Source organism: Triturus cristatus, chromosome 6 (assembly GCF_964204655.1).
Source record: "Triturus cristatus chromosome 6, aTriCri1.1, whole genome shotgun sequence".
NCBI lineage: Eukaryota > Metazoa > Chordata > Amphibia > Caudata > Salamandridae > Triturus > Triturus cristatus.
In genome coordinates, this window is record NC_140589.1 from 1,686,943,617 (window position 1) to 1,686,959,609 (window position 15,993).

At 49.4% G+C, this 15,993-nt stretch overlaps 1 protein-coding gene across 5 annotated transcripts in view; it reads right to left on the bottom strand.

Moving 5' to 3' along the window:
- The window catches only part of ANGEL2 (angel homolog 2), a 402,703-nt gene that overhangs the window by 371,014 nt on the left and 15,696 nt on the right, over positions 1 to 15,993 (bottom strand). Inside the window, exon 1 of one of the 5 annotated variants that reach the window (XM_085612887.1) lies at positions 3,630 to 3,707. The exons of the other annotated variants lie outside the window; for them this stretch is intronic. Coding sequence (XP_085469013.1) covers positions 3,630 to 3,636 — 7 coding nt within the window. The 5' untranslated portion in view covers positions 3,637 to 3,707. Of the gene's footprint in view, positions 1 to 3,629; positions 3,708 to 15,993 lie in introns of those variants that run through there. 5 annotated transcript variants of the gene reach the window in all.

The following is a 15,993-nucleotide window of genomic DNA, read 5'->3' on the forward strand; positions in this document are numbered from 1 at the left end:
GGACGGGCTGCGACACACTGAATGGCACAGCACCAACCTCTTTCTCAGTCACCTGGGAGACAAAGGACTGAATGGTCATCGTCTGAGCTGTAAGAAGTGTGAGAAGCTTGGCCTCCTGTGTAGGACTGCTTATAGCGTTTTGAGCGGGTGAAGTTGCATTATTGCATTGGCCAGGAGGTGCAATACTCTTCTTTATGCTCAGTATGTATAACGCTTAATTAATAAGCAAACACCTAACTTCATGGCTTTTTAGGCGCTTGTTTTGTGGCTCTGAAAAATATACATAGAACGTCCACTAGACTTGTAAAACCTGCAGGCCCGTTATCTTTTTGGTCTAGTGACATTGGGAACACAACACAGAATCCCAAAAGTGTTAGCGAGTGCTCTACTATTTCAAGGATTGTAGCCATAATGAACGGTGCATTGCTGCTTACGGAAGTAGTGTGGGCGACTTTTTGAAACATGCGGATACTTTGCCTTGAAAGACAGAGCTGCGTTTCCTACACAACGGAGCCGCGAATACACGTGGCCACGAGGGCAAATGAGATTTCAGACTCCATAGCCATTTTATCCTTGTCCTCATCAACGACACTGGCAGTGACCTTTTTCTAGTTTCAAGATGTCTCCCACAGCTAGCCTGATGCTGTCCCCTTCTTATTCGGAGGTTGAGACGGTTCCATTAATGGCGCTGGCTTTCGGTTCAGATACTGTTCCATTTTGCAATTGTAGTCTTAGTATGGCTGTGGGTCTTTCCTCTACCATATTGACAGGGCTACAGATGCATGTAACCTTGTTTCTCTCAGTAGAAGTGTGGGAATGCTGGATGGTAGGACTTCCGCCATTAGCAGCGAATGCTAGGGTTCACATTTTTAGGGTATCCTGGGTAAGAACATCTTGTACAGAGCAGACAAGTCGCACCTTCTTCTACTGTTCAGAAAGGAGGGTGGTAGATTTTCCTGAGAACTGTGAACCAGGGGACAAAAAACGTAGCTGGGCCACTTTTTAGAGATCTATGACAAAACCTTAAATCCAAACTCTGAACACCTAGGTTCAGTTTTGGACTGTTCATTGGGATAGCCGTGTTTTATGCTCATGCAGTCACTTCCTGGTTTGTGATGCCAGTCATGCACCTGGCTTCGCTGTAGAAGCCTCTGGTGCGTGCTCCAGAGGCCTCTGAGATCATGTTCTTCTCACTAAATGTAAGTATTTTCTGTAGGAGGGGATTTCTAAAGAACACGGATAATTGAGGGACCTCCTGTAAGGATCCTGCAGTGGTACACTCCGTGTCGGCTGTCAACCATTGCCTTACAAGTTGCTATCTGAGCGGTATGCCTGCTACATGTTACCTTCGGTGACCACTAATGGAGTATCCCAAATATGTGTTGCTCCCAACTGTCTAATGATATACCCGAGCTGGTCAGTGCTGAACTGATGACATGAATGGTAAATTAAGTGAAACAAGCATCCAGGATTTAACTCACTGTCTCGACTGCCTTCGTATTAGCTTCCTTCTTTCGATCGCTCTGGGTGGGTGGGGGGCGGAGAATAAATATTTTTTGTAAAGCCGTAGTGCAACAGGGCTGCATTCTCATCTGAGTGGGATCCTATTCTGTGGCTGGGTCATGGATGAGCCGTCCCCTTTTCACTGTCATCCTTTGGCTGGGCACACCTGAACCCTTCCCTTCTCTTTCTTGCAACGGAAGGATGATTTTGGCGGCGTCGGTCTGATGCAGTTTGCTGTTGGCCGAAAGAACCAGGCGACCACACAGGTAGTATTGTGCCATTTCACAAAATTAGCAAGAGACAAAATGAAGAGACAACTTTTTAGAAGGATGGCCTGGAAGGAGCAGTCCTCTATCTTGGGTTGCTGTCCGTATGCTAAACCTGTTCGCTGCTCTACAGGGTTAGAAAGCGCTAGCTATATACATGCAATTTAAACTATCAGTTCTACAATGAACAGATTTCCTCCTTTGATTGTTTTAGTTGGTATGCTAATGCTAAAAACAATAAACTGCTGTTTCCACTAGGTGTCGCTCTCCCTCCATGAAAGGCATCCAACAACCTAGTGGTTTGGTAGGCATTTTCCCTCAAATCTGGGAGAAAACTATATGTCCCAAAAGATGTTAGATCAGATATATGAAGCTTTTTGCGATCCCAAGCACTCCGATTCAGAGCTTGCAACTAAAACCATGTTAGGTGTTAGTGAAGTTTACCAACGCTTAAAATGGGATTGCGACTGGATAACGGTTCGGTATTTTGAAGGGGTTCGTTTTAGACTTCACTTCCAAATACCGATTCTTTTCCAGATGCATCAGTGGTTTCAATTGCATTTCCGCTCGCAAACCGAAAAGTTACCAACTCCCAAACTGAAGTGCTTCGTTTATAAAAGGAGCGGAGCGTAGTGAAAGCGGCCACGCTAATTCAAAACCTCGCTTGTGAGAGAGAGAAGGAGGAGGAGAGCCCACGAGTGGTGCGCGCGCTTGGGAGAGCAGTCTGCTTATTTTCAAGCACTGCACTTGTGGCACGCCGCTGCGCGCTCTTGCAAGGTGGATGCCGCCACAAGCACAAGTGTGTGCTTGAAAATGACCAGAGCGACGGCTAAAGGCCCCCCTATGCAGCGCATGCGTGCTGCGTAGGCAAGACCTAAAAAAAGGGTGCAGGAGTACCCATAGAAATGGCAGAATGGGGTTGATTGACATTCCAAAGACCACAACCCCTTCCAGACCTTACTAATTCAGTCTCACGTTTTCACAATTTAAATATTTCCAATTTTAATTATTCGTTAAAAAAAAAAAAAAAAAAAACTGACCACATTAGTCAAAATTATATATAGCATCACATTTTTACATTTGTTTGTACCATTTGTGCAGAGGCAATATGCACATATGTTAAATGCATCCTTTTGTACATGCAAGGGCAACAAGAATACACTAAAGATAACAGAAATGTCTCTATTAGGCGCACCACGAAAATCTGGATCCGGTTAAATGTTTGCCTCTTGCCCCGCCCCCAAGCTACAGCCCCTGGCACGCCCCCTAGCCCACAGGCTAACTTGGTGAGTAGCTGGACTTACTTTTTGCATTTAAAATCACTGATGTGTCTGATAAAAGGAAGAGAATGACCCCGTCGGCCTCCGGCCCGGTCGTAAACTGTAGTCGCCGTAGTTGTGCAGTGCCCCCTCACACCCCTGAATCCAGGTGACACTGCACCTGCTGCATTATCTCTGCGCCTCTGAAGCACACATTACGCTGCTGTTCGAGGTTCAGGCCCAGGCCTGCAGTGTGAGATCCCATCCCTGTTAACGCTACACTTGCCGGCTGAGCCGCCGAGCTCAGGCTGATAATAATCTATCAAGTATGAAAATGGCACCATCCACCCTGAATGCCCTCTGTGGACCTGACGTCAGCAGAGGCTGAAAATCACAGTACGCCATACTGCATGGCAGCAATGGCCGCCCGCGAAATATCAAACCTCGGTAAAACCAATCATGTGTGGGCGCACCACCACCACAACAAGCAGAACCACAAACACACACGTTATACAAAAGGCAGAAAACACAAGGATCCAGCCGCTTACAGCAGCAGCAATTAGCCTCTTTCTGAGAAGAAATAAGAAAACAGAGCACTTACACAGCATTCCCAGGCGGGGAGAAGCGTCTTTCAAGAGCTCTCCTCCAGAGGACGGCCGTCCCTCTCCAGAGCCCGCGTCCTGTCGACTCTGCAAATCCTCCCCACACCTTTGTCCCCCCCCCCCCCCCCCCCCCCGTCCGGGCAGCAGACACAGACACACAAGCAGCCTCTTAATAATTATCTAACACATTTACAATAGCAGCGGCCCCAGGGTGAAATGTTAAACTCGCATGGTTTCCGGGCCGTGTTTCCGTCTCTTGGCGGCAGGCCTTAGCTTGACCAGAACACAAACAGAACACCTTGGGCAGACTAAACGTGTACCACCCGAGGGTGCCGCGGTCCACGTATCTGAAAGCAACTTAACCAGTAAGCAACCTTCCAGTACCAAGGTACCTTTTACAGTACACCTGTATTCCAATAAATATGATAAACTACAGCGTTTATATTCAAATATACTGGGAGCAAATCGTTAAAACCAGTTGTACTGTCCCTCTCTCTTCAACCAATATTTTCCATTCAAAATAAAAGCATGACGAAGCTAATAACGGGAAAACAACAAAGACCCACTTACAGCACATTTCTAGTTTAAACCGTAACGTCTATAAACTTTCTTCTTCGTCTACTTTAATACCCAAAATAGTATGTCAATATATTGCGGAGTTTAGGCGATACGAATCAACAATGTACTCATATGGCGCCTGTTGCCAGACTTTAACTGGACAACCTCTGGAAACGGACTGTATTTCAGTCAGGTGATTACTATTGAGTTTTACAAAAATATAACCCCTTCTACCATTGGTGGTAAGCCAGGCCTGGTACTGTCCAACATTCCAGGTGGACTGTCATGCCAGGAGCCGACATAACTACTTTGACCCACGCCTCTTGAAATCTGAATCTAACCGCATTTAGAGACTTTGTCTTATGGTCTTTGGGCGTGGTATATGATCACAATGTACAATGCACAGCCATACTGAGTGAACATTCATCAGCAGGTTACAACATACATTTGGTGACCATGCACAACAGACCTCTTGTGCCAACAACAACAAATTGATTAAATACTATAAGGCGTTTTATTCTTTTAACCTTTCCTCAACTGGTCTCTTCCACAATCCATCAAGCTGGGTGTTGCACATGGCCCTTCTTAGGGGTTTTCCCTAAAACTTTCAGCTTTTTCTCCTCCTGGTTTTTGCGGACTCTTTTCATGGCCTTAGGACTCTGGGCGCTTTCCCACTGTAATGTAATGTGAAAGCGCGCACACCCTTCCTACCCATATTAGGAAGTGGTGCTTACTTGATTGGTGAAGGTGTTGTACCGGTGAGTGCTCTGTAAAAAGGTACACCAGATACCCACAGCAGGTACTGCACTGTCTAATAGTGGGACACAGCACTGATTGTGCCACCCACCAGAATAGCCTTTCAAACCTGTATAAAGCCTGCCATTGCAAGCCTGTGGGTGTGTAGCAGCACCTATGCTGAGGTTGGCATTTCTAACTCAGCCAACCCAGAGTGGACCTTCCACTACCACTAGAGCACCCCTAGGGTAAGCCCTAAAGTGTGGAGCAAGAGGTAGGCGAACGGCTGGGAAGGTACACATGGGTGTTCCCTGCCCAGGTAGTAAAAGAATCCCCATGTGGGTTTTTCCTACCTAAGAGGTCGGCTCTGCCCATGGGACAACAGCAGGGTTCTGTTGATTCTCGTTTAGTGGCCTTAGGGTCCTGGGCACTTTCCCACTGTAAATAAGTTGTGAAAGTGCGCACACCCTTCATACACACATTAGGAAGTAGTGCTTACCGGATGTTTTTGCCTCAAGCCTGTGTGTACGCAATTGCACTCCTGCTCAGGTTGGCCTTTCTAAACCACTGGCCAATCCTGAGGGGACCTTTCACTACCACTAGGGCACTACTAGGGTAAGTCTTAAGAGGTGAAGCAAGTGGTAGGTAAAAGGTAGGGCAGGTACACGTGTACGTATGTTCCCTTCCCAGGTAGTGAAGAATACCCATGTGGTTTCACTACCTATGAGGTTTGCTCTTCTCACAGCTTAACATAGGGGGAATAGCTGAAGTTACTTCAAGCTGCAATAGTGGCATACAGTTGAGCAGCCTCATAATGTTTCCTGTCATTGGATTCACAATGAGAAACCCTCTCCTCTGGTAAAGAGGGATTTGTCATTAACCGCTTGGAAATGCCACTTCTAGTAGGCATTTCTCTGCTCTAAAACTCTTTGTGTGACTTAGTTTGACTCTAGTCCACACTGGAGGTTGGGAGAGGACATCTGTGCATTTCCCAGCAACAGCTATAAACATCCTCTGCCATTTGAGGGCCAGGCTGGATAGACTGGAGGAAGAGGTTTCGAGACTTGGCCTCTGGGAGCCAGATCATGGCCCCAACCAAAGATGAAGATCTGCATTTCACAGCCCTACGGTAGACAGGACTGAAATTCAGAGGAGACATCTGCGGTTCAAAGGGAAACCCTCTGAACCACCCCCAACTTCAAAAGGCACACTACTGTGTAACTACTATTGCCATACTTCAGCGGGGTAGAGATACACTTGTGGGGACGTGGGACCGGAGACCCTGGAACTGTGTGGTGCACACTGCCAGCGGGACCTGTTGTGCACAAGGAGGATTACTGCCATTGGAAGGGACCCCTTCTTGAATAGAGGCTAGTCATGCTGACTACCCGCTGCTGTGTGGCACCCTAAAGTGTGCTCTCCAAGGGCGTTTTGGCTTGCCCCCCTATATTCTTGACGTCGTCTCAGGGACATCAAAGAGCTCCTACGAGGAACCCACACCGTCCACTACTGACACCTGGAGAGCAGTGCCCTCATCATTTGCTGGATCCTAACTGGTGGCACGCAAGGAGCGTGGAACTAAATATTGTGCCTGGAGACCAGATTGAGTTATGCGGAGCCCCAAAAATACTGCCTCAACTAAGGAGTGGGGCCCCTGCTTCGTGGGGCTCCAACACGACTAAAGCATCTTGCTGGTGCTGAGCAGTTTCACCGTTCCGAGACCCTTTGTGGCCCACTTAGATCGTTCTACATCTCTCTCGTCTGATATGCCGACAGCATGCTCATTGCGTACGGTGTCAGATTCACAGGTTGCGACCTTCATAGGTGAGGGTGTTCCTGTAGTAGTACCTCATTTTACCTGGGGGGGGGGGGGGTGCGGTGTGTGGTGTGTACACAGAATTGTCTGGTGTGACCTGTATCAATGCACACCAGACGCTGTGCCACTTTTCCAGTGAGGTGCTGAATTTGCAACTCTTCGTTGTGTGTGACAGGAACTGGCTGGTGCAACTCGAATCAACCAGCACCAGACACTCTACCTAATTTCCAGGGGAGGTGCGGAGAAGTGGATTCGTGTTCCGGGGTGCCCAACTTGCCTGGGTGCTACTTTGTGTTTGACAAGTGCCTACTTCTTCCGAGAGGCTTCCCTGCTTCATCCCCCATTCATCGATTGTCCCTTTTGTGCCCTCAGTGCGGCATACCAAATTCCCTTTCCTCCCCAAGCCCGACTACTTTGTGTTGCAAGGAATTGTTGACCGGGGTGGTGAAAGTAATTGACTGGGCTAAGGAACGCTTCCTAGAGCGATCAAAACGGGTCAATAGAATGCGTGACTCCACCACCAGCTTTTGCTTTGCAGAACTGGGCTGGTGCTGGAAGGCAGTGTGGAATCCTTTGACTGAATGACTATCGTCCTCAGCCCACTTCTGCTCCGCATACCATGGGTGAACTTCCAGAGTGGTGGCCAAACCTCCATTTGTCGACTGCCGCCTAATTAGCACCGTTACCTACCACCACCTTCTTCCCTGAGACCCTAAGTGTGATCCCGGCCACAAGCACATAGGATCAGGGGGAAGGCTTTCTCTATCTCCAGCCCGTGGGTGTAGAGTAAGCGGGGTTAGCTGAATGGTGGAGGAGCACTTGGGCCACTGGGTCTGCATATGCAATATCAGCTGATCTGCCAGATACCAGTAGCATCGCATTACGGTGCTGTGTGCGTTCTATACGGACCTGCCTGATATTCGTGGCACTGCATATCGGTGCTGAGCGAGTGTGTGGGAGAGACTGCCTGTGTTTAGTTACACCTCACAGCGGTGTAGCTTTACATGTTGATTCATTGTCAAAAGAATACTACGTTCGACATAGGTTTTACCCATGTGGCCTTGGCCTAGTGGTCTGGTTAAAAGTGTTGTAATTATCTGTCTGTACACATTTCTGATATAGTTGTGATCTGGGGTGCACCCTATAACTGTGCGGTATTGAATTGTAGACTTGCCACGGTGGGGCTCGTTCGGACCACATTTCACACCACAGAAGGTTGCTGGGCGGGTAAAAAAGGATCTCTCTCAAATGTGCATATTACGGATGTCATTTTAACCCGGTTATGCCTAGTACTGCTAGTGATATTTCTGAATGCGATTTTTGCCCAGAAATACACAATGTTAATGTTGTATTAGTTAATGTGTGTGTTGAATGCACACTTTATTAACATACACCACATGTGAAGTCTCTTTTGTGATGCCCAGTGTATTTAATTTTGTAAGAGTACTGTGCCAATGTTTTACACATTGCCTCTGTCATAAGCCTGACTGCTCAGTACCAAGCTACCCAAGGGTGAGCATACATTCTGCCTGGCTAGGGCCTTGCCTCAGCCAACCAGACCGTGCCAGTTCTAACACTGGGCATATTTTTGACCTGTTTTTTCCTAACTCGCCTATTGAAAAGAAGGATCCTTGCCCCAAGCTCTGGTCTGACCACTCTTATTGAATTTCAGTGGTCAAAGAGCTCCAAAACTGGCCTCATTAATAGGAATATCCCCATTTCCTCTCATGCTTATACCCGTATTAAATCTGATGAGTTGCTCAATTCATTTACTTGTTCATTTACCTGCTCTTTCTAGCAACATCAAATCTGATGTTAACACCTCTGTTATCTGTTGTAAGTCACAATTATAGGGTTCCTCTGTCCCTTGGTTCACGAAGAACGTGAAAGTGGAAAGAAAAGTTTGCAAAAGGACAAAAATACAATGGTGTAGAGACTCTTGTTGGGAGAATAAAGAGGCTTACAACGTTGGTTTGAGGAGATATAACTCGGCAGTCTAGGCCGCCAAAATGATGAAAATTGCTGCAGTGGATAACAGGTCACATGAGATTTTTAAAATTAAGAATATTTCAGATCCAGCGGCTTGTTGTAGTGCTATCACCACTTACCCCTTCCCCGAACCTGTGAGAGAAGCTTTGTGTTTTTTTGCAATATAAAATCTCTAACATCCAAATAAACCTGGCTTTGGCTCTGGTGTTAGGAGGCGTGACACTTGTTGCTCCTGCTTGTCTCAAGGCAGGGCTTGCTACTTCAGTTTGGACCCATTTATTTAGCTGAATCCGAATCTGGCGTTTGTGACTTGAAGTCTTGTTCCTCTAGTGATCCTCTGTCCTATGAATCTACTTATTAATGCGCTGGAGGTAGTGAATCCTATTTTGAACAACCTGTTAAATGTGTCCTTATCTCCAGCCATAGTTCCAACAGATTGGAAACATGCTATGCTGGTCCCTCTCCTTAACCCCTTCGACGCTCATGACGGAGCGGTTCCGTCATGAGCGTCGGTTGCGCTGTGCGCATGACGGAACCGCTCCGTCATGGCCCCGCCCGTGCTCAGAACCTTCAGCACCGCGCAGAAATCCGCGCAGCGCTGAAGGGGTTAAGAGAGCTAGCGCAGCCCCTCGTATCTTAGTGAATTTTAGACCCACATCTCTGCTTCCAGCTTACAAGAAATTTATTAATTAACAAGCAGTTGTTGAAGTATCTGGAAAACAATAACATGTTGCTGTACACCAATTGGCTCCCATTACTCTTCTTTCAAAATCGTTGCTTTTGATTCATGAATAGGCTTAGCAGTCCCTCCTTAGTACCACCATGTCTGCATTTGTAACCTCCCATGAGTACTGGACTTTTTACTTGTTTTGTTACACTGTCCGTTTTATAGTCTGTGAGCACTACTTTCTTTAATAATTTTCCCCTATTCCACCCATGACGTGCTTTCCTACAACGCAGCACGCTTTTATAGTTTTATTAGTAAATGCGGCCGGTCTGCTTTAACTTTAGCGGCCGCGCTTCTTTATTGATTTTATTTGCCTGTACAGTCCGCCCTAACTACAGCAGCCACGCTCCGGAACCTTTGTTTATTTTTTGGTGAAAGCACCCCATACCATTCAAATGGTAGCCGCGGGGGCCGGAGTCAAGATGGCGGAGTGAGCAGACATACTACTCTAGTGCTCCCGCCAACGATCGCCATAGCACCGGTCCGCGGACCGTCATTGGCGCACACAGTGCAGAATTCACGGGCCGGAGCGGTCCCGAGATTGCCGCGGGCGATTTGTGGCCGGTTCCAACTCCAGTACGGCCCGCTGTGAGGGAGGACAGAGGAGTCACCGGGGCACGGCTGCGCAGAGGGCCGACAGTCAGCCGGAGCATGAGACCGTTGAGAGGCGGGGCCCTGGCCTTGTGACAGCGGCCGGCGAGGAAGGAGCGGCTGCCGGAACAGAAGCAGAGACGGCGGCTCAGAGGCGTCGGACAGAGGCACCCAACGTGGAAGCGGAGAAGCAGCGTCCCGCAGAGCGGCGGCGGCGGTGGAGCGTGGGCTCTGCTGACGACGGAGGTTGGGCCGGTGAGTGCGCCTCGCGTCTCCCTTCCGCCCCCCCCCACACACACGTTGACACTACTGGGAAACAGCGGCGCTGACCTCCCGGGGTGGGGGTGGGGGGGAAATGGTCGACCGGAGCTTCTGTGGGGATCGGCGAGTGGGCCTCCTCCGCATCAGAGGCGGTAGCAGCTGGAGAATGGCGGCGGTCTGACGAAGCTACGCCACAGCACCTGGGGCGCGCGAGACACACCGCCTGAAGATTCCTCGGCATTGAGGCGGAGGTTTGCGGGGAGAGAGCCCTACTGAGATAGGAGGAGATGGACCCGGGGCCATGATCAGAGAGGGGCATTGATACAACGGGCCGTCACCCAGCGCCACGGCACCACGAGCCGGTAGTTTGACCAGAGTGGTTGATCCGGACTGGAGGCAGGCCCCATAGAGGAGGAAGGTTCGAACGTCTGCGGGACCAGCAGGGGTGCGACAGTTACCGAGAGAGGGGCCCAACGACAGAAAGGGGACAGGTGGGGGCTGGTGCTGTGTGGCCCAATACCAACCCCAGCGACACGGCCGCCCACAGGGACAGGGCACGCATAGCAACGCCATCCGGGAATAGAGGGGTGGTCTGGTCACCCTCCTGGCCCTGGAGGCCGACGTCCTAACCTGAGCCGACGGATTAGGCCGAGTGACGCCATCTGCAGGGGAGTGGGGACGGCGGCGCCGGGCTCCCAAAGCGCTCCCCGAGGCCCAGACGAGGTGGGCTATGCCCACAACCAAGAAGAGACAGGGCAGGTCGATTAAGGATTTGTTTGCCCAGGGTCCGGCCGGACAGATGGCTTCTGGTGCGGGCGCTGGTGCCTCTGGGGGAACGGCGACGGAACGAGGTGGAGCGGAGCCCGTTACCAGGGCATTCCTTGAATCGATGTTTAGCGCATTGAGGGAGGACAACCGCACATTCAAGCAAGAATTCACCTCGGAACTAAAGGAGGTCCGTCGCGATGTGGATTCCATTGGAGAGAGGGCTGCAGATCTGGAGGGCAAAGGCGATGGGCAAGACGTAGAGATTTCGGAGCTGCAGCAAGAGATCATCCAGCTCCACGATCAACAAGTAGACCTCCAAACTCACCTTGAAGACCTGGAAAACCGCTCCCATCGCCATAATATTCGGATTAGAGGAGTGAAAGCGGATGAAGTATCGAAAGACCTGTTCGCCTACACACAGAAGCTCTTTAAACACATTTTGGGCAGCCCGTCTGAGACGTAGATCCGACTAGATCGCGCTCACAGAGTGGGACCCCCGAGGGCGCCAACGGCCTCCCCGTCGGACATCTTCGTGTGTGTCCAGGACTATCGCACTAAAGAAGCCATCCTCCAGAAAGCACGCCAACTGCACCCCATACAGTTTCAGGGACAGGCCCCGGTTTTGTATCAGGATTTACCTGCACTCACGTTACAAAAGCGGCGAACTTTCAAACCTGTAACTATACACCTTCAACAGCACTGCATCCCTTATAGCTGGGGTCATCCTTTCCGGCTGGTGTTCCGTAAAGACAATAAGGTGTACCAATTACGCTCCTTGTCGGAAGCCTGCACGATCCTGGGCATTGACCCCCCGGAGGAGGAGACCGGCGAGGAGCCACCTAAATCAGGGCCTGAGAAATCCAGGGCTCAACGGCGCCAACAGAGCTGCAGGCGTCGCCCCAAGAGGCCCCCAGCGGCAGAAATCGCAGAGAGCCAGAGATCTGCTCTGGAGGCCGTCTCCACAGAACTATCCAGTCCCGATCCTGTCTGACTCTGCACAATGTTTGATAACAACTGCCTGTTCTCCTAACATTTGGATCGTTGGCAGGAGGGGGGCTTCTGTTTCACTGTGGGTGATCTTACCCAGATGCTTTCTTACCGATCACTGACGAGTGATGGACTAAGGGTTCTATGTTCTGGTTGCGAACTGTTTTTGAAAGGGAGTTATTTGGGGTTTGTTTGGGGATGGATTCCGATGCTCCGTGTTCACCTTCTCTGTACAGTTCAAAGGATTGTTGGCGCCCGCACACACCCTCGGAGACTGTTGGGTTGATGGCAGGTGTGGATATGAAGGGCGTCCGCTTATGGCAGCAATTATCAGGGGATCATACATATGCCTATCACCACGCTTAAGGTCCTTACCCCTAATGTGAGGGGTCTCAATAATCCGGTGAAGCGCAGGGCTGTCCTGTCCTGTCTGGAAAACTCCCAGGCGGACCTGTGCCTTTTACAGGAAACCCATTTACTACTGAGAGATTGCCACCGTCTTAAGTCCCGGAAATTTCCAACACAATTATTCTCCTCTGCCCCTACTAAGACGGCGGGAGTGGCGATATTGGTGGCTCAGAGGTTCCGGGGGGAAATCCTTCATAGAGTGGCCGATATCAGGGGGAGGTTACTGGTCTTTCGCTTCGCCTTGGGGGGACAGACATTCACAGTTGGTTCCCTATATGCCCCGAATGAAGACCAGGAACGGTTTCTGCACTCCGCTCTTGTAGAGGCTACCGGCACGACGGATCGCAATATCATTCCGGGGGGGGGGGTGACTTGAACCTTGTTTTTGACAACCACAAGGACAGATCTAGCCAACGCACCCACCACAAAGGGGCTCTATCAGCGGAAGGGATTGCACATATACGAGACCTGGGGCTCTGCGACCTATGGCGCAGCTTTCACCCTCACGCTAGAGAATACTCATTCTACTCTAACGCCCACAAGACATGCGCTCGGTTGGACCATCTCTTAACGCAGGGGTCTTCAAACTGTGGGGCGCGACCCCCAGGGGGGCCGTGGAGTGATGCAAAGGGGGTCGCGCCTTCCCAGTCACACTTCTGCCCAGGCCCAAGGGCTTCAGCCCCCCCCCGCCCCCCACTTTTCCCCCATCCTGTGTCTCAGCCCGGGCTGCTGCAGTGAAACTTGAGCTGCTGGGGGCTCAGCTGGGCAGTGTCTGGAGTCTTATCTCCGGCACCCCCCATGTTTTTCACAGGTCTTTAAAGACCATTTGCATTTTTACATGCCAGTACCCCCTGGGTCCCCACTGTGCCTATTCCTTACATTTGGATTTTACATTCACTGCCGTAGTGTGAGAATGCATTTCATGGAAAGGAATACAAAGTTGGCTTCCTGGGGGCGCTGTGTTTGAAAGTTTATTGTGCTTTTGAAGCACCTGCTGCAGCGTTTCTTTCCCCGCAATTACCAGGCCTCACATAAATGTCAAGATAACTTGCGTGATTAATTATCGTCCTGGAGAGAGATCAGAATTTTGAATAGTTGAGGTTTTGACTTGGGTGAAGTTAGTGCAGAGGGTTAATATGCCTGCTGCGAAGAACGCTACAGAGAGTGCGTGTGATGTAAACAGATCAGCAGGTTACTGCTTTCAAAAGAGACATCCTTTTGTTACTTGCAATTTATAACTTAAAGTCCTAATATAGAATAGTGAGCTATTAACTTTCCTCCTAGAACTGCATGCACACTGCAAAGAATACATTATTAGACCATTGATTAATGTTGCAAAAAGGGTTAATATGGCTAGAAATCAATTCTTATTATTAAAGGAAACTCCCAACTATGTTTCTTTTTCGACTCGGAGTTTGTGCTTCTCCACACCAAGCACTCTTGAACTATACTGCCTACCATGGATGACATGTGACTCCTATACTTTTAGTCCTTTGGCTTATGTAACATTTCCTATACACTGATTTACACACTTATGATTGATTGTCTCTGTGTAATGTGTGTGTGATGCAAAGTGCTCGGACACCCTACACTGGTATGAGTGGCACTATATAACTAATTCAATGCATCTGAGAGAGTGTGGTTATGGAGACTTGGTCACTGTTAAAGGGTGCTAGTGAGAGAATCCGTGGTGGGGGTGGTCATTGGTGGGGCACCAACAAACATTGTCGCACAGGGCACCACCAGCACTAAAGCCGGCCCTGGGAAGTATGCACAGATAAGCGCTGAAAATACCGCTTTAGGTGACTGCTTTTTTTTGTACCGACTGGGCCATCAAAATAATCTGCTGGTAACCCTAACCATAGGACTGGAAGTTTGTTGCAGGATCAGCACATTATTTATTTCCTTCACCCTCGATCCCCGATTAATGCCGCAATAGTTTAACTTAGATCTTAAAGTCTACGCCCCCGTCAATAACATGCTGAGTTACTTCATGGGTCTGGGAATGCACCCTGCATTCAGACAACTCATTCCTCATTCTCGCCCTTTATGGTCACGCTCACCTTGCACTCAGTGATCACAATGCACTCACAATGCACTTGTCCTGCTCACACTATACCTCAACCTGCAGTCACACGAGTACACTACTCATCCTGCACTCATGTGACACTTCACTCACCTGTCCCCCTCACTACTCAATATGCAACTCACTCAAACAAGCCCAACAGTAATCATACATTCATTCATCCCATTCTGAACTTGCATCCGCACCCAAAATGAGAGAGGACAGCAAGGGAGTGAGAGAATTTGATTGAAGAGGTCAGGGATGAGGAGAAATGTGAATTGCCGAAGAGAAGTGTGGACACGCAAGAAGTGAGTGTGATCCAAAGGTGAGGGCTTCTGTTAGAACAAAGTGGAGATGTGAAAGAGGAATGGGGGGGGGACTGGAGAGGTGTAAGATACAAATGGACAAAAATGTTAATGAAGAGACGAGGTGAATGAGAAGTGCTGAGGGGCACGGGAGGTGACAGGGCCAGAAAGGCCATGAGATAAATGTGAGAGACTGTTAGAGATGAGGGCGGTGAAAGGACAGAATGGCAAGAGGTGATTAAAGGTGAAGTGAGAGGTTGAATGGGGAGAGTTCAGAAGTTGTAAAAAGGGGTGAAAGAAAATGACCTGCAAAGTGAGAGAGGGATCTGGGGTTAGGAGAGGAGAGAGGGATGGAAGGGAGGGGGTGAGAGGAAAGCTGCATGGGTAAACGGCTTAACTCTACACAAAACCGCCAGGGTTTTAAGGGACCCCTGCTTCTCCCGGTCAGGGCCAGGTGAGCTTCTAATGTGGCAGCACGTATTGCTGCAGAGTGGAAGGCCCTTCACAAAGGTTGACTTGAAATCTTTCTGATGATAATTGCTGTATTTTGGTTATAAATGGGTACTGATTGGGTAAAATCTTTCCTCAGTGTTACTGTGTGTAACAAATATCAAAATAATGAAGCAATGCTATCCCAAAATACGCGGCATCACATAACCTCATTTACATTTTCATCCCACCCAATTTAGTCAACAAGTTTAGACATTTTTGTCAGGAGGGGGTCCTTACGCCTCAAAATGTTGACAGGGGGGTCTCGGCATCCAAAAGTTTGAAGACCTCTGTCTTAACGTCTGATTCTGTACGCACACTTACGAAGACAGTGGAGATTGGAGTGGCTCCGGTTCTGGCCACCCTCGCCCTTCCACCCACATCGCGACCGGCCAGGGTTTGGCGACTTAGAGACACTCTTCTACATCGAACGGACATTGTTCAACACATATGACACGCAATAGACGAATACATCTCACACAACGCAAATCCCGACACCACATTAGCAACACAATGGGAGGCCCTGAAAACAGTAATCCGAGGGGAATTTATAGCTTTGTCGGTGGCGGACAATAGAGAGCGCGGACGTAAACGAGACAACCTCATGCAGCGGACCCGGGAATTGGAGCAGATGCACCAGAGAACAGGAGCCCCGAGGGTGTGG